The sequence below is a fragment of the Natator depressus genome, chromosome 10 (genome assembly GCF_965152275.1).
Source record: "Natator depressus isolate rNatDep1 chromosome 10, rNatDep2.hap1, whole genome shotgun sequence".
NCBI classification, from domain to species: domain Eukaryota; kingdom Metazoa; phylum Chordata; order Testudines; family Cheloniidae; genus Natator; species Natator depressus.
In genome coordinates, this window is record NC_134243.1 from 12,663,589 (window position 1) to 12,685,626 (window position 22,038).

Here is a 22,038-nt window from a genome sequence, read left to right on the forward strand (position 1 = left end):
TAGCTGGTTGAGGGAAACCCCAGCTCAAGGGTTGACCTCGCTAGCTATCATGCATTAAAACTACAACTGCCCTGTCTTCATTAGGCTTTTAACATATGTCCACTAGCACCTGTTTAACATACTATTTTTGTCCAGTGTACACAGGCTCACCTGTTTTCAGCTTTCATGTCTAGACACACCTTGGTGGCCACTACTCCCACTTCCCAAACCCATTCCTCCCACTTACCGACACGGTGCATTTCAGACGCAGAGGTTAAAGCCAGAAAGGACCACCAGATCATCTAGTCTGTCCTGCACATCACAGGCCACTAAAGCCCTCCCATTGAGCCCAATAACCTGAACTGGTCATGCTGCTTCTCCAGGAGATGGCCTTCTGAGCTTACAGAGACTCCGATGATGAATAGCTGCCTTTCAATAGCGTACTGACTAGTCTCCGAAATGGCATTGCATAGGCCAATCTACAGGCCTCTGCTCCGGCCAGTTTCTGTATTGTCCTTTCGAAAAGGCAGATGGCATTTTCCTGTACCACCACCTGCCGCGCTCCTTTTCCATTGTCCTGAGCTATGAATTAGGGAAGAGGTTCAAACCTCCTTTCTAGAGACTAGATAAAGAGTCCCTTTAGAGCTTCCAAATCGCTTGGTACAGAGAGAGCTGACTGGTCACAAATGCTAACTTTATTACCCCTTCGTTAACCGTGTCTGTCTATCCCAGTATTCTAGGTCTCCATTCTGTGGTTGATACTAGATACTTTGTTGTAGGTAATGTTTTCTCTCATGATTAGAACACGGGGCTAAGAGTCAGAATTCCTGGGTTCTGTTTCCAGCGTTGCCACTAACTCTCTGTGGGCAGTCATTTAACTTGCCTCTGCCTCAGTCTCCCTGTCTGTAACATGGACAAAAACCTTGCATCACAGTCAGACTGTGACCCTGAATGAATGTGCTTTGGGATCCTGGGATGGAAGTTTTGCCTCCAGCATGTACAGTACTATTAGATAGCCAAGCTAATCGGATGCTGTGTCTTCCTGTGACCTGCTGCATGCACTGGCTCCTCTGGCTCCAAGCCCGTAGGCAGAGGTGATTTTGTGGGGCTCTCCACCCTAATGGGAGGCGCTGCAGAGGCTGCACCAAGGGGGCTGCTTGGGAGATGTTTTTCTCGCTAAGCTAGGTCACCTCGTTTGTGGAGCGCCACCGGCAGGCTGCCCACGGCAGGACATTCCCCACAGGAGGAACCTTCAGAAAGGGGTGAGTGCCAGGCAGTGCACGGGGCCGGGCCCAGAAGGGAAAACTGCCTGACGCAAGGCCGTGTCAGAATGCTGCTCCAGAGTGAGCAGTGGTGCAGAGACAGCAGAGGGTCAGTTACCGCCTCCTTCCCCCCTGACTCCGAAGAAGCAGTAGAACCAGGAAACCCACGCCACTGAGGGTTGGGCTGGGCTGAGAGCTGCCCTCGAGCTCCTCCCTAGCTTGTGGTCTCAGGCCTGTGTGTTTGGGGCTCCAGTAACGGGCTCTGTGACTGCTCTTCGGGGGCCCCCTAGGCTATTTTATTGGGTCTCTTCTGTCAGTCTCTTTGTGCATTTGCCAATCTCGCACTCCTCCCCTGCTCGTGGGCAGGAGGTTTTTTTATAGGTCGCTCTGTCTTTCCACCCGCTTGTGCATGCGCTGTCTGGTTAGGTGTTTAGGTGTCCCCCAGCACCACAGCGCGTGAGGGCGGAGAGGGCAACTAATCAATCACAAACAAATTCGGATGACTAACGCCCTTTCCTGGAACTTGCAGGGGGAGACATGGCAAGTCAAAACTGTCCCTGCCGATGGTGTAGGGAACTGGCTAGCAAGCGATCAGTGAGCTCCCAGCAGTACGGGGCACCCTTTCCTACTCCATTGTGCTGACTGTGACAATAGCTAGGAGTGCTAGTCTCACACACCAGCCACAGAACGGTGCCTGCGATTCAATTCCCTGCGGACGGGCGGGTGTTTTGGTAGCTGTCTTCTCTCCTCGGGTGGATTTTAAGCAGCACCCGCATTTCTAAGGTGTCCATGCCTCCTGGTCTCATGTGTTCCATGCAAACCCACCCCCGCCACCCCCATTGGGGAGGAGTGTCAGAGCCAGGTCTACAGACTTGAGCTTGTGCTACAAATAGCTCTGTCGATGTTCAGGCCCTGGCTGGTGCCTAGGCTCTGAGGCCCAGGGAGGAGAGTGGTTGAGGGGAGGGAGGGAGAGGGCCCAAGTCTGTAAATCCAGGCTTGGTGTCTTGCTGTGTAAACACACTCCAATGACTAATCCGAGGTCATGCAACAAATTGAACCCAGGTCTCCTGATGACCAGGTTAATGCCCTAACCACTGGGCCATCTGTCCCATCCTGGTCTCTGCTGCACCTTCCTTGTGAGTGCACTGATCCGAGCTTTGCTTTCTTTGCTAAAGGCCAGTAAGATGGGTACAGTGGCACTTGCACGACGAGAGTCCAGTATTTCTGACCAGCCCTTTGTTAATTCTTTGTCACTATAAATATTCTGGGAACTGTACAAGGCTGAGGGAAAATTTGGTTTGGTTTTGCTCAGAACCGAGCTTGGCGCTCATTCCAGTGCAGGGCTTTTATAACCCCCCACTCCGGGCCAGGCTGTCCTGGGCCCCTTTAGAACCACGTCAGGTTTAGCTCCAGAGGACTGGGTGTCTACTGGCTACCGAGGGAGTGTGCTGCAGCGTACGATGGTTTGACGGACTGAGAGCCGGGAATTAGTACAGGGCTCGTGGTTTCCAGCGTAGAGAAACGGCCGATCCCAGTAGGGTATGGACGGTAGGAAGAAGCGGCTTGTTGCACTGTGCTGGCTGAAGTGTGTGTGTGTGTCGTCGCTGCCCTCTGTTGGATGGAACTGGATCTGCTCCTGTCTCGGATCATCTGTAGCTGTTTGCAGCATTGCTATAGCTGTGTTGGTCCCAGGATAAAAGACGCAAGGTAGGTGAGTTAATATCTTTTACTGGACAGACAGAAGTGAGTCCAATAAAAGGTATTATCTAACCTACCTTGTCTCTCTCTGACTATCAAATCACCTAGTGGCTGCTCTACAGAGGTGCTATCGTGTGTCTGTGTTTGTTTTTTTTTAATTTCTAGTTAAACCGCCAGCTCCAAAAATCTTCCAGAGCCTTGTGAGCAATGAAGTGGCATCCCCGACCAAGGTATGGTGGAGTGGCAAAACAAGGCTATCATAATGATCCTTCCCCAGAGACTGCCCTTATGGTTCAGTTCAGTCTGGGGCCCCCTCCTTTTCACTGCTGATCTTATGGCTGAGATCTTCTTGCACCAGCTGGGTTATAGATGAGGTGAAAGGGCTGCATCATGACTGGTAGATGCTACTGCTGGTGATGGCTGTGCCATGCTGATCTATGTGACTTCCTAGCATGGCCCATTGTGTTGCCAATTACCAGCTCCACATCATCTCTGACTTTGGTGCCTCCAGGATGTGGTCCCAGGGGGAGATGGTCCATTCCAGCCTGTCTCCTTTTGTTGTTTCCCTGCTCCACCCAGGCTGATGGGTGGCATGCGGGAAGCAGGTAGTATTAGTTTCTAGCCTCGTGTGACTTTGTCCCTCAGCTCCAAGAAGACTACATCCCTGAGGAAGAAATCCAGGAGAAGGTGCGAGAGATCGAAAAGCAGCTGGATGAGCTGGAGCTCAAGGGAGTTGATATGGAGAAGCATCTGCGTGACTGTGAGGGAGGTAAGGGAGGCCAGAGGGACCATCTCAGCTAGAGTTGGGAGGGATGAGTCTAGAGTCCCATGGTCAGTGTCCTATCTACAGATGCATTTGGGCTGGTGGCTTTGATCCTAGTAGCTCAAGCAGTGTGTAGGACCCTTGAGATGGCTTAAATGTAAGGCCAGATAAAACCCTGAGATGAAGAAATTCCAACTGGCTCTGTCCATTTCCTGGCACGCTGTTCCAGGAGCTCACTGCTCTATTGCCAAGTGACCGAAGGTCAGTGAAGTTCAGGAACTGAAAGGCTGCTCCTGACCTGTCTTAGGGAATCCAGATTGGACTGTCTGTCATGGACTTTGCCCAGGGCCGTCCCTGTTGTCAGAATACTTGATAAGCTTGTCCAGGTTGGCACAGAGGGGTAGATTGCATGGAAGGTGAAGTGAGCAGCCTATGAGGAGAGTCCTTGGCCAGTTTACTTGCATCTGCCCGTGATGCTCACTGTCCATAGCTTGAGTAACAGGAGCAATCTGTGATGGGAACAATACATAACCAACTATCTGAGGCTACTTGTGACTAGCGTAGGTTATCTGGAGCTGTCCTAGGTGGACGGTCACTGATGACTGTTGTAGTCAATGCATTGGGAGTGGACGTACTGTTTGTCTCATCTGCAGACGATTCAGAGGATGCTCTCATGGTGGATTGGTTCAAACTGATCCACGAGAAACAGCTGCTGCTGAGACTGGAGTCAGAGCTGATGTACAAGTGAGTACAACCAGAAAGCCGGGCAGTCTGCCCTGCCCATAGACAGTGAGCTGACCCCGGCAGTGTGGGGGGCTGGAGAATGGGACTTATTGGGGGGGGGGGGGGGAGACAAGGAAGGCTTGAAGGAATCTCTTGTATATCTGCCAGCAGCTGAGGGTACTAGCTGATGGGGCATCACTACAGTAGAAGCAATCCATACTATACTGGGGTGCTGTGAGGCAGAGCTCGCTCACAGGTGGGGAGGGTTGATGGGCCCCCCCTAGCCCCATGTCTGGGTGTTAGGAGAGAGAGCGCTTATCTGAGTGCCGTGGGACAGCCCAGGAGCCCCCTCGCCCTGGCTGGGTCCTCTCCTGAGTCCTGCCGGGTAGTTTGGAGAGCAGCCTCCAGCTCCAAAGCCACGTGTGAGAGTCCTGCTTCGGGGTGGGGCGGGAGAATCACCTATTGCCTCTCTGGGATCTTGCAGATCGAAACAGCAGAAGCTGGAGGAGAAGCAGTGGAATATCGAGAGCGAGCTGCGGCGCCTAATGAACAAACCAGGTAAGCGAGGCAGTCCCAGCAAGGCTGCCATCCCCCACATGAGCAACTCTGTGCCAGCCCTTGTCTCTGCATCTTGCTGGGATTCTACTCTGCAGAAAGAACAGGAGTACTTGTGGCACCTTAGAGACGAACACTTCTATTAGCGCACAAACTTTTGTGGGCTACAGCCCACTTCATCGGATGCACAGAATGGAACATACAGTAAGAAAATATATATATATAAAAAAGGCAGAAGTTGCCATACAAACTGTAAGAGGCTAATTAATGAAGATGAGCAAGGCTGTCAGGGCCTCCTGACCTCCCCTCCACGTAACCCAGCCCAGGAGGGAGAGCAGTGCCTCTGGGGGAGGGGACCAGGGGGTTTGTGAGGAACCTATTGCTTTTGTAGGTAGGCCTGTGTCTTGCTTGTAGCACAGAGGCAGGGTGTCTGGCACAACAAGCATGCAAGTAACGTAGCGCTCGCTCCATGGATCGAGCCCGAGTAGCATTGCTGTGACCGATTTCCCCTTGTGTTGCACAGAGGAGCAGAAGACCTACATGGAGAAGAAGCGGGAGAAGGAGCTGCTGGACTCCTACTTGAACACCGTCAATGACAGAAACGATATCGTGGAATGCCTGGACGAGGACAGACTCAGGTACAGGACCCCAGGGCAGTGGGGAGAGGGGAAGGCAAGACAGAGGCTGCTTGTATCCCACCGCTCCTCGTTCCAGGGCAAATAGGATCTGAAGGTTAGAAAGTGTCAGGTTTGAGGCTGCGTAGTTCCCCCTCTGCCATGTCCCTTTCCAGTGTGGCGCAGGAGGGGAAAGGAATGGGGCAGTGAACAGAACGGAAGCTGTTGGTAGCGAGGGATTGAGGAAAGGGAAAGACAGGAGCAGTGGTGCCATGGAAGGATTGGGGGGGAGGGGATAGGGAGCTGAGCAGTTGGGAAGCCTTCTCCAGGGCATGAGCCTGGGAACCCTCCATTTACTGTATGAGCCAAGAGCATGGATCACGCTGTAAAGTTTAGCTTGGGAGCTGGACGATCCCAGAGCTGGGGAGGGATACGGGGGGGGCTGGGTTTGTGGTTTTGATTTCTGCCCAGCTCTACTGAGAACAGCCCCCATGTCTCCCTTGGCAACGCTTGGGATTCTGGGGGCTCCTCTTAGCTTGCGGCCTGGCCTCCCCAGGAGCCCTTGGTGGAGCCAGATCCTGTAACTCTCACTCAGTTGTCTCGCCGTGATCTGTAATTTACGCCACTGGCACCTCACCAATAGGACAACGGGCCCACGAGTCTCCTCTACAGAGACCTCCGCCCCAGAACGCGCTGAGTCTGGATGATCTGCCCTCCCCCCCCCCCGCCCCACGTGACTGGGAGCTGCAGGATCCTGAACCCTTTGTGCTGGTGCAGATTCGCAGGGCTGCTGGTGCGGGGTGTTAATAACTGGGGCACCTCCATCTCTGGGCTGCGGAGGGGGCAGGGAGAAGATTTTTTTGGGGGAGTGGGGGTTTCAAACACGCTGGCCTCCGCCCCCAACCGGCAGCTGGCTGGGGACAGCGGGGGCTTTCCCTGGAACTTTAAAGCGACAGGTTAAAATGCTGTAGCCGGATGTCTTTGCTCTGGCAAGTTCAGAGTGGTTTCGAGCAGCGCCGCGGTGGAGTGGGAAGGAAACCGAATCTTCTGGGGGACAGGGGGGAAAGGGATGTTCTGGGGGAGGATAGAGGAAGAGCATCTCCTGTGAGCTTTCTGAGCACCCCTCGAGCAGGTGCCTGATGGAGGCTGGGTTGTGGGCAGACGCTGGAGCTGACGGGAGCCCCGCTCTGCGTGGAGAAGCTGCTTTGTGTAGGCCCTGCCACCTACCCACTCCCCTGTGGCTGGTGGTTGGCTGTGAAGTGCTGGCTTGCTGCATGGCTCTCTGCCTGGAGCGCCCACCTCTCCTGCACAGGGGAAGGGCCGAGAGGTTAATCTGGTGCTTGTCTTGCTGGCTTTAATATTTCCGTGTGCACTCCTTTGCAGCCATGTCTCCTGCTGTGCTCCACATGCAGACTGGAGGCCCTGTCTGCTCTCTGCCCTTCCCTGGCTTGGCCAAGGGGCCCTCGGGAGTGTTACCAGCTTCCTCTGCCGCCCAGAGCTCGCAGACACACTGGGACCTGGGCAATTACAGAACTGCCCGTTTCTGTCTGCTCGCTGCTGCCTACAGGGGTGTCTCCCCCTGTCAGGTGGGGTGGCAATGTAGAGCACACCCTCAGGGTCACGTGAGGGCAAGCAATGAAGAGGGCACTCATCTGGGGGTGTCACCCCTGGCCTACAGTGGCAGAGCAGAGGAGCAGCCCTCAGTGGCTTGCTCTGGAGTTTTCCCTGTCCCGCTGGGAGCGCGGGGTACTGGCTCACTGCATTCCTGGTGCCCGTCTCTAACACAGTCCTCTTCCTTCCCAGAGAGCTAGAGGAGGATCAGATGCTGGCAGACATGCTCCGGAAGCTGGGTAAGGGTGCTCTCTGTTGTAACTGACCAGCTCTGTGCTTCAGTAAGGACCAGGACCTCATGCTCTGTGCTCTCTCTTTTCCCGCAGATGCATCTCCAGAGAGCCAGGAGCCCAACAAGAGGAAAAGCAAGTTCCGCTGGTCCAAAATATGGAAGCAGAAAAGCAAGAAGAAAGCACAGCAGTGAAGTTCCCTGCATGGCAGTGTGGTGCGCCATGGCATCCAGGAGATGGTCCCTCCCCAGCACTGCTTCTCTGGAGTCAGACAGTGCTCCTCTGCCCTGAGAGACGGGGATTCAGGGCATGAGGACTGCTGGGGCAGTGGGATTCCCCTCTCCTCCCAGAAGGAGCTCGAGGTGTTACCCACCCAGCTGAGTGAGAGCTGCAGCCTCTGCCAGGAGACTGGGACTTGGGAACTCTTGCTTGAATTCTGCGCTGCGCCTTGCACTGAGCCAGCACTGGCCTGGCTCCCACTCCGCTGAGTAGAGCTGATTTTCTCCCTGGCTGCTAGCTCGCTGGCTCTCTGGTCACACTAGTTCTGATGCCCCCTGACCACCCCCTGCCACTGAATGGGCATGTGAAGGGGGAGCTGTTCCGCACCCTCCCTTCCAGCATGCGTTTGCTCCACGAACATTTGGAAGCTCGAAGGGTGTCTACATTGCAGTAAAACACCTGTCATTGGCCCGTGTCAGCTGATGCGGGCTCATGGGCTATAAAACTCCAGTGTAGATGTTAAGGCTTGGGCTGGCGCCCAGGCTCTGAAACCCCATGATGGGGGAGGGTCCCAGAGCCTAAATGTCAACACTGCAATTTTATAGCCCTGCAATTCCAAGTCAGCTGCCACGGGCCAGCCATGGGTGTCTTATTGCAGTGCAGACCTGCCCTGCAGAGCCAGGAGTTGCCATGGGCCACCAGGGACGGAGGACCTCTCAGCATCAGGAGCTGCAGGCCCCAGCATGAACAGACTAGGAAGGGAGGGCGGGCACAGAGCTGGGGACCTGGCTCGCATGGGGAGAAGGTTAGGGACGGGAAGGCCCTCGCTGGGCTCTGAGGAGAGAGGCTGCTGCAGGGACATTCAGCAGCACTTCGGCTTTCCAAACCACAGGGTGCTTGTCCGTCTGGGCCAGGCATCTTCATGACATGACACTCCCTGCCGCCCTCCGCAGGAAGGGGCGGGACTGTGCTTGCTGTCCTGGAGACTGGGCTGGAAAGTGGAGATCTCGCTGCCTATGGCCCGTCACTCTGAAGGTGGCAGCAGAACCTCCTGCAATGAGCTGGTAACTCAGGAGCCCACGTGGACGATGGGGGTGAGCCGCCCACCCCTCCCCCAGCCACATTCTCTTAGTGGGGTAAACAGTCGTCTGCTGAGGCTCCTTCAGTGGTGAGCCAGCTGCTTCCCGGGGTCCGAGTCTGCTGCAGTCAGGCTGGGATGGGGAAGGCAGCCGAGGAGGGAGGTCTTTGCTGAGCTGAAGGAGTCTCAAGTCAAGGCCTCTCTCCTCGCCCCTCCTCTCTGCACATACAGGAAAGGACTGTAGCCATGCGTCTGATCCGACATGCGTACACACCCGGCCTACAGCTCTGTCACTCAGGGCGCTGGGCACCGTGGAGGAAGACTGGGAGGAGGGATTACAAATCTTAGTTTGGAATCTCCCTGCGTTTATTCCCCTGCTCCATCACAATGGATCTCCTTAGGATGCTCTGCTCCTGCACGAGAGAGACTTTCTCATTGGAAGGTGGTCGCCGCCGCGCTCTCAGGATGGAAGTCTGCAGCTTGATACCTGTGCCTCGAAGTATGGTGGCGTAATGTTCTCCGTCTCCGCCAGGTGGCAGTCTGGTCCTCTGACCAGGTTGCTTTGCCCAGGGCGGCAAACAGCTGATTTGCTCAGGAAGTACTAATGCTTTTCCTGTACAGTGTGTGCTGTATCCATATAGTCAGCGCCGGCATTTGGGGATTCACTTTATATTTGCATACGTTTCTATTCAATAAATCATAAAATTTTAGAGGAAAACCTGGAGCCCTGTGATGTGAATGTGGTGGAGCTGCAGGACATGGGACTACATCCGTATCAGCCAGGACTAGACAGGCTGTGATGATTGAACTTGGCCCTCCTCCCGGGATGGGGGTACAGTGTGCTGGCGGGGGATCGAGAAGGGAAAGCTAGCCCTTGCCTCTGTTTTGTGCAGAGAGGGTTCCCTCCTCCTAGCACCTTTCACAGGCACTAGGGTAACTTGAAACGGGAGGGGGTGGAGAAGAGCTGTTTTGATGCACATGGAACTGAAGCGATGGTCTGAAATTCACGCTGATCTTAGGAACAAGTGAGCGAGAAGGTATTGCCTGTGAGACCTTTGCTCTTCAGGAGTCAGCCAGTCCACTTAGTGAAATTGTACATCGCCCAACGCAGCCTTTATAGTAACGCACTCCTCTCGTCGGGGCTGGAGCGTGTTTTGCTGCTCTTTCATAAACGGGGGTGAGCACATCTCTGTAGCCTTCATTCCTCACTGACTCGATTTACAAGTCACCGTCTCCCTCTTCTCCACCCCTAGACTGAAAGCTACACCTGCTCTCTTGCTACTTCTCCCATTATCCCCAAACCCAAGCTCTGGGAAACCAGACTGTAGCTGGTGCTTTGGCTGATGGAGCATGAGGCAAAATTGGATCCAACTTGTTTGACCAGAGATGTATTATGTCTGTTGTAACCACAGTAGCCAAATGATGGTTACATCAAACGAAGCAGATCTGGTAAATGCAACCCTGTAGGTCCATTTCTAGCCATGTATCTTGCCCTGTAGCCTGTGTTTCCACAGAAGCGATTCATTTTATCTGCTGCTAACCACAGGGCCTTGAAGGGTTAATCTAGAAAAGTGCTGTAATTCTCTTTCCTGGAGAATGAAAGTTGCTTGTGTGAATACTCCTTCAATCATAGGATGGAAGGCTGGTGCTGGGGTTAGGAGACAGCCCTAGGAGCACAGTAAGGCACAAGAATTCCAACAGCCTGCCCCCAGCTGTGACTTTTGTCCCACTATCCAGATCCTGTGCTCCACGGTACAGCCTGTGGCCCTGACCCGGCCAAGAACTAGGCACGTACTTTACAAGGGTGAGTAGTGCCAGTGTTTAATGGTTCCAAGTAGGCTCACCGCATAAAATTAAGCATCTGCCTAAGTCTTTGTAGGGCTGAGGCCTGTGCAAGCCCCAGAAAGGAGAGTTAGAGAGAGAGAAGGTAGGAGAGGTAATATCTTTTATTGGACGGGCTTCTGTTGGTGAAAGAGAGAAGATTTCATTCACACCTAGCTATACTGGAGGATAGAAATACCCCAGCTGCTGGCATGGACTTACCTGCTCCACTCCTACTGAGCTATAGCTCCTGGTCAGCTTTTGCCCTCTGCAAATCATCAATTAAATTCAAAAATCCTCTGTCGTGCTACAGCCCTGGAAAAGTTTAACCCCATAAAGGGGCTTGCCTGGGGCACTAGTATAAGAACCCCAAACCCTTACCTGCCCCCTGGGAAGGGGAGAGGGCACACGTGCAGAATCACTTCAAAGGCCGTTGTCCTTTCTGGCCATGACTAACCTACAGAATTTTGGGGGCTCTGCAAGCATTGACATTTTACGGCTCACGCCCCCCCCTTCTCCAGAAAATTCATAAATGTGTCAGGCTGGGATTTTCGAAGGAGTTCCTCATCTAGCTGGCTTTCAGTGGGACTTGGGCAACTGCCTCCTTCAGCCCCCTGCCCTTGGAAAATCCCTGCCTGCTTCAGCACAAACCTTAATTGCTCAGTCGCTGTTAATCTTCTACCATGTTGAAAATGGACAGTACTTGAGCTGGAGAGCCCTGCCCAAGGAGGAGAATGGAGGCATAAGGCAGCTACAGTAGGACCCCTGCTCTCCTGGGTCATTAAACAAAAGGGTAATGCTGCTGTTTCAATGCTTAGCCAAACCGTCAGCAGTAGTGAGCGTTCGCCATTTGGTCTGTTCCTGCACAGCCGCAGGGGATTGACGACCCAAGAGTCCAACGTCGGAACAGACTTCATGAACCCATGTAATAGGGGGGCCACCTCCACCCCTCGCTGGGTGGAATTTTATCCTGGATATTACAAGCCACCTGGAGAATGGCATTCGCTGGAATGTCTGGTGGCCTTCTTGCGACATGTCCAAAAAGCATAAGGCCCCAGTAATCTGTAGACCGGAGCGACCATAAACATCTGCATTACAGATGAAGTTGTTCCATTTTATGCCCAATATACAACATTGGCATTTTGTGTGGCAAGCCTCCAGCTTTGCCCAGGCTCAGCGGTGTAGTGTCCCTGTTTCGCTGTTTACAATATTGTGGGGAGGATAGAGCTGCTGCTTCTACATCGGTTTGTCATACGTTCGGTCACACACAGCCCAGGTCGGCCTCCCCCTGCGTGGATTCTCTCCAGGCGCTTGTGTTTGGGGCCCACCTTGGGTGCTTTAAATTTGCAGGCTCTCGACAGGATCCAGTCACGGGCCCTGGCTTGGGGTTTCTCAGCAGATCCTTTGTCTAGCACCCCATCGTGAGTGCTGACACCCTGTGGTCCAACTCCCTAGCCCCTGGGATGAGTGTTGACCCCTCAAGTTCCCCCCATAGCCATGTGAGCACTCTGTGCTTACAGGCCACCTCTTCAGGGGAATGTGAGAGTGAAACAAACCGAGTGACGTTGCACAGGATTGTAAGCACAGTTACACTTTACCGATTGCCAGAAATACATAGATCTAGACAAAATATTAAACACACCTGTATGTGTTTCCCTGCCTCAGTTTCCTCAACACTCTGGAGAGTTCTTTGTGTTTAGGTCAGAGTATTCTGGTGTGTCCAGGATCCCCCCCACCCTCCCTGTGCACATGGCTTCTCTCCAGAATCATGGAGTCTCTTGCTCTGTTTTCTGCAGGCAGTGCCCTTTCACTCCCCTGCCCGAAGCTGCCTGGACTGGATGCTGTACCAGAGCAGAGGCCGGATTCCAGATGTGATCTGCCATGCCGGATTCAGTCTCCAGCACCCAGTGTTCTAGCAATGATCCTACTCTATCTACACCACATACATAGCTGGATGCTCCAGGGCTCGGCTGAATAGGGCAGGCACCAATGGGCCATCCTGTCTATGTTTCTCTGAAGCATGGTATGGCAGGAGGGACACACAGACCCCTGCCTTTACCCCAGTGGCAGTTATAGAAGCAGGTGAAAAGACTGGCTGCATGGAATTCCAGATCATCAAACAGCTGGTCCCAAAGCTAGTTCCTGTAGGACTGCTGGCACGTGTCCATTCTACTCTGGGGCTAGTGAGGGGGCAACAGCCGGAGCATTTGGCTGGCTAAGCTGTAACTCGCTGCTAATGTTACCCCAGGCCCTTCTTCCCCTTACAAATCCCACGTGATGGACATGACTAATCTCCAGCCGTAGGGATTTAGTTTCGGCTCCTAAATCTGGGGCCAGCGCAGGCTGCGCTGTCACCTCTGGGGAACCTGGATCTCATTCCAGCGTGCGCGTGTGTGATTGGTGCCAGCGTTCATAGCCATGTGGCCCCTGCAGTGGTGGGTACTAGCCTGCGGTGATGAATTCTGCCGTTCGGCACCTGCGGTGGGTTTGCTTGGGGGATATAAACACGGTAGTCCTGTCCCCAGCACCACAGAGCAATCTACACTGTGCTCAGTGGAACCCAGGTGCCTGGATAAAGGATGGGATGGTGAAATGGTACATAAGTGCTATGACCACTGTAGAAATCCTGGAGCAAGAACCCCACTGGGTGTGAGCAGCTCTTCCACTGGGCACAGATGTTCTTTGCTTTCCCGACCGTAGATGCTGGAGCCTTCATTTCGATAACAAAGTGTTGGGCGAATAGGCCGGGCGTGAGTATGGCTGCCCGTGGCACTGCCTGACCTATCTGCATCTTGTGAGAGCTACGATGCGTGGTTTCAGAGGACAGTGGGGGAGACCCAGGTACCAGCCCGTGGGCTGATCCTGCAGACTCCCTTGCACATTTTTACCTTCAAGCCCCTGCACGGCCTCCTGGAGCTCCACAACGCCGCGGGAGCAGGGCCCTCGTTTGTGTGCAGTACAGAGCCAGGGCCCCGTCGGGTCTGGCCAGAATCGGGCATGCTTCTGCTGCTCTACAACTAACTTTACATCGGCCAAAGGTGAGTGGGGAAACTTTGCCTGTGTTTGAAGTAGTGATTCAGCTAGGGCAGCCCGCATTAAAACAGACTCATGCAATCTAGCTGTGTATCATCCCCAGCGGTGACTGGCCAGGCCCTGCTAACGCGCACACCTGCAGTTTTACATTTTAAAAACAGGAGAGTTAGAGTGATTCCTCTTCCTACCTTGCAGGGCCTGAGTTCAGGGCTTAGCAGGTCCCCTGCTCTGATTAACCAAGGGCTGAGCTCCAGCCCCAGGAAAACCAAACAGGCGAAGGTGAAAAAAGGACGCAGCTTTATTCCAGTTAGAAGCTTACGCTGAGAAAATCCCAGGGGTGAACCCTGCGGGCCTGTCTGATGGGAGCGGTTCTACTGTCTGCAACAGTGTGCGTGGGAGTAAAGTGAGCAGGATACGACCTCAGGACTGCTGGTGCAAGGTAGGGGAGGGGAATTCCTACTCTCCCGCGGCTCCCTGCCCACAGCTCTCACCCCCTAAATGATGATGTAACCCAACATCCCCTCCTATCATCTGCTGCAAAGCAAGTTACCCTTTAGTTCTCTCTTGTGAATCACTAGAAGGCTGAGGAGAAACTTCCTGCAAACTCTGTTCCACTTAGTGTCTGTGATACCTACCACCAAGCACAGAGCTCTGAGCTCAGACATTGGCTTGTAAGGGAGAGGGAGTCTGAAATACTCCAGAGAGAGAGAGAGAATGTGTGTGGACACGTACACGTCCATTTCCTCCCAGAGCCCATGACGGGGATGGGGGAGGTGAAAGGTTAATATTTTTTTTGGAAGTTTTGCAGCTATTTCAGGAGCTGATTTGAACTCCTTTCCTGTGGGCTCCTGCTGAGGTGTGTTGCCATCTTGATTCATGTGTAACCAGGGTGCAGCAGCTCGTTTTCCTGTAGTTAGATGTAAAGGGGAGCACCGGCAGTGCTGTTCTACACCCCTTATTTGCTGGGCCCTGCACTGGGTGTGTGACTCCAATAGGCTCAGGACAAGAATTCTGGAGGGGAGGTGTGGGGCTGACAGCCCATTCTAGCCAATCAGGACTTAGAGATGGAGCCCTCACTTCCCTACAGTCTGTCTCCTCTCCCCCGCCCCTCCTGGCAGGTTTCTTTAATTACAATCTCAGAGGTAATTTTTGACGGATCATTAACGGTTCAGAGTAAACAAGGGGAATTCTCTGAATTATTCGCCATGAGCACAAAGGGAAATTGACTTTCATCTTCCCCCTGTTCTTCCAGTGAAGATCTGGGATCAAAGCCACATGGAAGGAGGGAGCCCGCTGGCTGCTGTCTTGCACCCTGAATCAGCTTGAGATGGAGAAGCAGAGCACTCCAGTTTATCTTGCTGTTACCCAGCAGAGGCAGACCTCAACAGGGAGGTCCCCTCTCTTTTTATGTTGGTGGCAGGGGCCTGTTACACAACTGGGATCAACATGGGGGAAGAATCTCACATACATGGGGCCTGAGCAATACACCAGCCCCTCTCCCGTCCCCCTTAGGTCTGGGGTGCGATCTCTCCCAGAAAGCCATGTGAAGGATGAGGGACTCATCTCCATTCACACATACGTGCTTTCTCTTCACCATCAGCAAGTAGGGACACCGAATCACTGGAGAAACCAGCTTCGCTTTTAAGGGTGTTGTTGGCCAGGAGCACTTTGGTCCTGAAGGCTAAACCCAGAGTCCAGCACCAAGTGTAAGGAGGGGGCAGTGCGATGTTCCTGTGATGGGGGATCGGGATCTGAGAGCTGGGTCCATTCTAAATGCCAGGCCATTGCTCTTCAGGAATATTCTGGAGTCAGGGAGACTGACTCTACCAAGGGCTCTTTGCCAGGGGAATCACCCCAACCATCCTCTCTGTAGGAAGGTGGAATTTTCTCAGGGGCCTGGCACAGGCCTCAGGAGAACGAGACTGAATTAAAGGGGTAGCTCTGGTACTAATGCCAGGTGCCCCCCCCCAGTTTGGTGAAACACACCCATGAAACCCCCCCACATCTACTCTCTGTCCATGTCACACCCTACGTGGCAAGCTCCCCTAACCTACACAGGCCCCCAGACTGGGATCACGCACAGTGTCACAGCATGCCTGGTAGCAAACGACCGAGGGAAGGTTATTGACAGTCATGTTGGGGCTCCTTCTAGCCGGGACTTTATCTGCCAGGCATGAATATTATTTTAATATCAAGTTTGTCATGGCTATTCTTCCAGGTGAGAGGAGGGATTTTGGGAGCCTCCCTCCAGCTGTCAGTCAGCAAGCCTTTCCTTTTCCTGGCTCTTTGGAGACAGCAGCCCCAGCAAGGTGAGACAGTGGACGCTTTTCCTCTTGTTAATAGCCATGCGTAATCTCCCCACAGAGGGACCCTTTGTCCTCGACGCTAGCCACCAGGAGTCATTCAGGGACAGATGAGAAGCTATAATTGGTCTGTGACAAATTAAACCATTTTTCCTTAGGAGATGAGAGCAGGACTGTGGTGTGGGTCTGGCACCCATCACGGGGAGGGGGGTGGTGGTCGGAATAAGCGCCTTGCAAATTATCACCCATCACGGGGAGGAGGTGCTGGTCTATGAAGAGCAAAGGGATGTGGTTTTACATTTTTCACTATAGCTGCCCTTTGGGGTTCGATGGGGGCAGCTGGGGTGCGAGGGGGGTGAGCAGGGAAACGCTGAGTCAGTGAGCTGAAGGAGGCCTGAGGAAAGGGGCCTGCTGCAAAGCTGGGGCTGTGTTTCCCTCTTTCTTTATCATCTAAGCCCCAAGGCTCAGATGCGCAAAGGTAATTAGGCTCCTACAGGAGTTAGGCACCTAAATACATTTTGAGGAGCTGAGCCCAAATGCCTATTTCTCCTCCTCCTCCTCTGTATCAACACTGCCAGTGCTTTATAACACACTAAAGGGAAGGTCCCTGCTCCATGGAACCTGCAACCTGGTGCAGATGAAACCCTCGCTACGGAGACGTTCTTAACTAATCACCGTGGGCTGGGAAACAGGGCCAGGAGGCATAGGGGAGGAGCTCAGGAGAGGTGGCTGGTTGAATCGCCTTTCATGGATCCCTGGCCCAGGAGCTGACAAACTCATTTTGGACCTGATGGATAATAAGATGGCAGGGAAGGGCAGAGGAGAGAGGACAGGTATCCCATCCTTAAGCTGAGGTGGCTGATCAGTGAGACTCGTGTGCAATATGACGGAGCACAGGACAGGAGAGAAATGGAGCTCAGATCTCATTTGGGAGACGAATGGAGAATGAATGAGAAGACCACTAAGCATCAGGTTTGTGGTAGGCTTTGTGGAAGAAGAGGGCCTTCAGGAGGGAGAAAGAGGCAAGGGGAGAGGCTCTGGGAATCAGACCAAGCAGGGTGATCCACACATAGGGACCAATGGTGAAGAAGGCACAGAGCTGGTAGTGGGTGAAGCAGATGAATGGGGGGTCGAGGCTAGCAGTGTGTAGCTGAGACCAGGGGCTGAAGCGCCAAGGAACTAGATCAGCTGCATGGGTCTGGGGCAGAGTTATACAAGGCCTTGAAGTTTGAACTTGAAAACAAGAAGGTTCTACTTGGTGCAGTAGAGAAGGAAGGGCTGGAGAAGGGGTGACATGTTTGCATCAATGGGCTAGGACCTTGGCCAGCTGCATTTTATATGGACAGCAAGGGGAGGTTGCAGACATCAAGAGGGGAGATGATGAGGGTCTGGGTGAGAGATGGACGCACAAAATCAGACCTTAGTGATGTTGCATGGGAAGAAACAAGAGTCTGGATATGAGGGGCCGGGAAGAGACAAAGATGACCCCACAGGTTACAAGACCTGGATGACAGTAGGGCGAAGATAGGAGTGGGATGAGCGTGGGAGAAAGATTAGGAGCTCAGGTTTGGCCATTTCAATTTGATGGTGAGAAACTCAGGAGGAGACATCAGAGGGGCAGGTTGGCATGTGGATTTGACTGGAGGGTGATAGGTTTGAGCATCACCAGCATAAAGAGGGCTGCTGAAGTAATGTGAGTGGATGACATCCTCCAGAGAAAGGGTGTAGAGACCTGAAACAGAGCTTGTGGGATCCCCATGGAATGGAGAGGAAGAGGACCTGCCAAAAGGGGACACTGGTGGTCTGGCCAGAGAAGTAGGAGAACAAGGAGCGAGCAGTATTACAAAGGCCAAGGGAGGACAAGTTGTCAAGCAGGAGAGAGAAAGCAATGGTGCCAAAGGCAGTGTTGAGACAGAGGAGGATGAGGTGAGGCTTTGGAGCACAGGCCCTGAGATTAATTAAAAGAGGCCACTGGAGAACCTTAGTGAGAGATTTCAGTGGCAGAAGCCAGGTTGGAGAGGATTTAGGGTGGAGCTGGAGGTGGGGAACTGCTGTAAAGTGCTTAATCAGTGTGTCTAAAGGTGAAGGGAGATGGAGTGATAGTTACAGACACCTCTGGTCTCCCATGCCTCAAAGTGCCAAAATATCACAAAAAAACTTCTCTTGTTCTCGTGAGGTTTCCAACCCAGGTTTTTAGACCCAAGAGGACAGCATAGTTCAGAGCAGCATCTGTATTTCCAGGTGGTTAGCTGAACCAAACTATCAAGCTCTTGATGTTCCCCCATGGTTATTTAAAATGTCCTATGTGAAGAAGCAATTCTGAGGTAAGCATCCGGACAATCATCTACTAGGCATTTATATTTCAATACTTATAGCTGCTGGATCTCAAGGGTATCCTTCTGTGAGACAAGGCACTGTTACTGCTTCACGCTTAATCTCATTATGTCCATGGTGTTGGTTTTTTGTTTGGTGAATAAGAAATGGAAGCAGGGTTAAGCACACACTGAATCTCTAAATGCCCCGAACTCACCAGGCTGGGATGTGGGGTGGGGAGCAGTTAGCACAGAGAGTCTGTAACTAACTTTTTGAAACATTCTTTCCCAGCCACTTGCTGAAATCCTCATGGTGCCTTCCCATTTGCTGCCAATATTCCTGGTGCATCATTCTGGGACAACACAGATACCAACGACCTCCCAGAACAAGGGCTTTTGGTATCCGTGCTGTCCCAGAATGATGCATCAGGAATATTTGTAAAGAATCAGGCAGTGCCAGGAGAATTTCACAAGGGGAGGGCAAAACAGTAAAACAAATGTGCTGAATACCCCTCAGAGACTGGTGAGTGGCGCCTACAGCACGTATCTTTGTTCTTGACTCAACTTTCATTTTACAGCTCAGCTTTAGCTTTGCCCTCTTTTCCTATAATAGTTATACTGCACTCCCAATATTCGGGAAGCACCAGTCGGTCTTGGCGCAATAAAGTTGTGACATTCAGGCGTGAAAGTGTTGGGGAGATATAAATATTTAGCCTCCTTTCCATGTTCTTTATAAAATGATTCAATATAGCAGGTAATATTTAAAAAACATGATGGCTTTTTAACCACAAGGGTTACTAAAGATAAACTCTGATGGAAGAAGCCGTTGGGCCAATTTCACCCCAGATGTAAATCTGTTTACTTCAGTGATGTCACAGAAGGCATACATTGGGTTCTCAGAATGGTTCTTTAACATGTAAGTATCTACAAGTAATAGCCCTTGACATGTGATAGGTGAAACCGGGTAGGCTAGTTGTGAATCTATAGAAACTCAGTGATTATAGTCTGGGAAGCTTACGGGATGCATATCAAAGCCAATATGTGACTTGCGTAAGTGTGATGTAGGTCTGGAGCTAAAATGATAAGAGTCATATCAAGGGAATAACTTAATTAACTGGTTTTGATCAAAGAACTATATGAATTCAATAGCCCAGTTTCAAGAGCTAAATGATGAAGTTTAAAGAAACTGTACTTGACTGAATTATCAATTTTCCTGGCTAAGGAGCTTTAAAGTAGCATTAAGAAGGGACAGTCTGTTGTTCCAGTTAGGACAATTTCCTCCCACCCCCAAACGATCAGAGAGGTGGGGCTAGAGCTTGTCTTTCAAACACTCCTCTGAGGCAGGCAGGGGCATGAGTCAGACAATAGTGGTAAATAAAGGCTACCAAGGAAAACTGTGTCTCTGCCCTCCCAAGTTAATGGTCTCTAGCAGTGTAACTGGGAGTGATGAGCTGCCATCTCTATTGTGGTGGGAGAGATTTTTCAATTTATGTTTTATTTTCTGTAGCTTCCATTTTGTTGAGGAGTCTGGGTCAGAAATAGTCCTTGGGAAAGTGTCAAGACCGCCCGGACATTTTAGGGTTTGATCCCAACAGCACTGACTATCCAGTTTCATAGTGAAAAATGTCATTCGCTTAAATAGTAAGATAGAGATGGTTGGATTACTGCAACAAAAGAGAGTGATGCCCCAAAAACAAGGGTTCGTGTAGTCTTTAAAATACAAAATCCTTATGTGTATGTGTGTGCCATTGTCTGTCTATTCATTCCCTATTCGGCTGCATTTATAGCCACCTCCTTGTTTGGTCTCCATGCCTACTAGTCTTCATTCCAATACAGAATGATTCTCATGGGCACAGTCGGAAAGAACTGTTCAGACAGCCAAAATAATTGCAATTTGTCCACTGTCTTCACACCTTCTTCTTAACGATGACCACCAACTGCTGACTCTGTCGGCTACTGGAATCAGGGTTTGCAGGCATTTTAACCAGTGGTTATGAGCTAGTGAAGCACTTTCCAGAATGATATGAGCAGAGGTGTCCCCCTCAACAGCTCATTCAAGACATAAAAACCAGGTGAAATGCTACCTTCTACATGACTGGACGTATTCTTGATCACAAAGTAGTAGTTACTGAATGCAATTAGTACAAAGAGACAGGAAGAGGGTATTTTACCCAGCAAACCATCCTGTCACCACTTCCATATCTCAAAACCCTGGCTGATCATTGCTGGGTCCAATAGTGGGAAGAAATGTTGATGCCTTATGTTCAGAGCAAGGGGCAACACGCTCAACCAACAGGACACCAACCTGGAAATGTTATCTAACATATTGTTGTTTGTACCATTGTTCCTAAAGAAAATATATTCTAAAAAGAAGAAACTAAATGGTCCCAAAGTGGAACCTTGTCTATTAACTTAAACTGTCTCTGGGCTCCCTCAGAACCTCATCTCTGAATACGAATTTCATATTGGTCCAAGGGGCCTGAGCCTTTTAATGTGCATCTATCAATGACTGTGATAGAGGAAAAGGCCTGCCATTTTCTCCCTTCTACAGACTAATATAGGGCTGATTTCTCTCCTCTGTCTGATTTCCTCCCTCCCCTTCACTGGCTCTATCACTTTCTTTCCATCAGCCAGCACTCAGCAGCAAACTTCTCTTTCCTTCTCCCACCATAAGGGTGATGGACTGAGCATGTTATGTCCAGCAGGCCCTAAAAGCCCAGCCCAGGGCAAAAGATCCTTGGGAAGGTTAGAATTAGTTCCATTTCTCACTCCTCCAGAATTTTCTGCTGTCAGTGACTGCGGGTCAACCTCAAGTTCACTCTGTGAAATTAGTTAGCTCCTTCTCCTGTCCAGAGTCATGAAACGGTCTCTGTTGAAGAGACCAACCCTAGGTCCACCAGTTGGTGAGTCCTGTGTGTTTTATGACTTCCCCTGGTGTGTCTGTTTAGATTTGGGTGTATTTACTCTCTGAGCAGCCGCAGTGGTTTTCCTTTCTCAGAGGAGGGTGCTACCAGCTAGTAGCCAAAGCTGTGGTTGGCCATGTGGCATCTGAACAGCCAGGGCCATCTGGGATCAGAAGGGCTGGGGTGGCTTCCTACAGTCACTTTCCCCACTGCCATTCTGGAGGTGATAATATAATTCATATCAGAAGAGTTAGTGGGCTGAAAATGAATTGGAGAAATCAATCCAGAGGGTATAAATGAATTAGCATGTAAATGAGGACACTTGCTCTACATAGTTTAATATTGCCTGCAGCTGTAAATAATTCCAGGGATGGAATCAAAAGCCGCAAACAACTTCATTTTTGCGCTCCTCCCCCGTGCAGGAGCACCTGCAGCTACGACCAACTGATGCTTCCCTCACAGAAATGTAGTGTTGCAGGGAATGCGCGTCGCAGGGGGATTTAAGGAGGATATTTTTTCCCCCCTGGTTGCACATTATTTACAAGGCTGCTGGCTCATGGCTTCTTGCATCGACACATTGTGTGCATGCATACCACCACTGCAGCAGTAGTTGGGAAGACTGTGAAAGGGAGGGAGGGGGGAGGTTTCGAAACAGTGCTGGGGGAAGGTGTGTGTGAAATAGACACCCACCTCTCCCCTGACCTTGCAACATGAAAACGCCTCCAACGGGGCAGAGGGCAAACAGAGGTTCATCTTCTACCCCACTCCTAATTGCGGAAGGGAATGCAGGAGAGGGGAGTTCCACCCAGAACTTAGGGCGGGATGGTGGGTCACACATACACAGCATAGCTAATAGGCCCCAGTTCTGCTGTCCGTCCCTATTAGAGTGTCCAGATGTTCCAATTTTATAGGGAGAGTCCCAATTTTGGGGTCT

At 51.7% G+C, this 22,038-nt stretch overlaps 1 protein-coding gene across 4 annotated transcripts in view; it reads left to right on the forward strand.

Moving 5' to 3' along the window:
- MICALL2 (MICAL like 2) overlaps positions 1-9,444 on the forward strand; it is a 33,021-nt gene extending 23,577 nt beyond the window's left edge. For all 4 annotated transcript variants that reach the window (XM_074965232.1, XM_074965230.1, XM_074965231.1 and 1 more), the window contains exons 11-17: positions 3,105-3,169; positions 3,585-3,708; positions 4,356-4,446; positions 4,910-4,983; positions 5,504-5,618; positions 7,398-7,444; positions 7,532-9,444. In XM_074965232.1, coding sequence (XP_074821333.1) covers positions 3,105-3,169; positions 3,585-3,708; positions 4,356-4,446; positions 4,910-4,983; positions 5,504-5,618; positions 7,398-7,444; positions 7,532-7,629 — 614 coding nt within the window. In that variant the 3' untranslated portion in view covers positions 7,630-9,444. The remainder of the gene's footprint in view (positions 1-3,104; positions 3,170-3,584; positions 3,709-4,355; positions 4,447-4,909; positions 4,984-5,503; positions 5,619-7,397; positions 7,445-7,531) is intronic.
- The last annotated feature ends 12,594 nt before the right edge of the window (positions 9,445-22,038 follow it).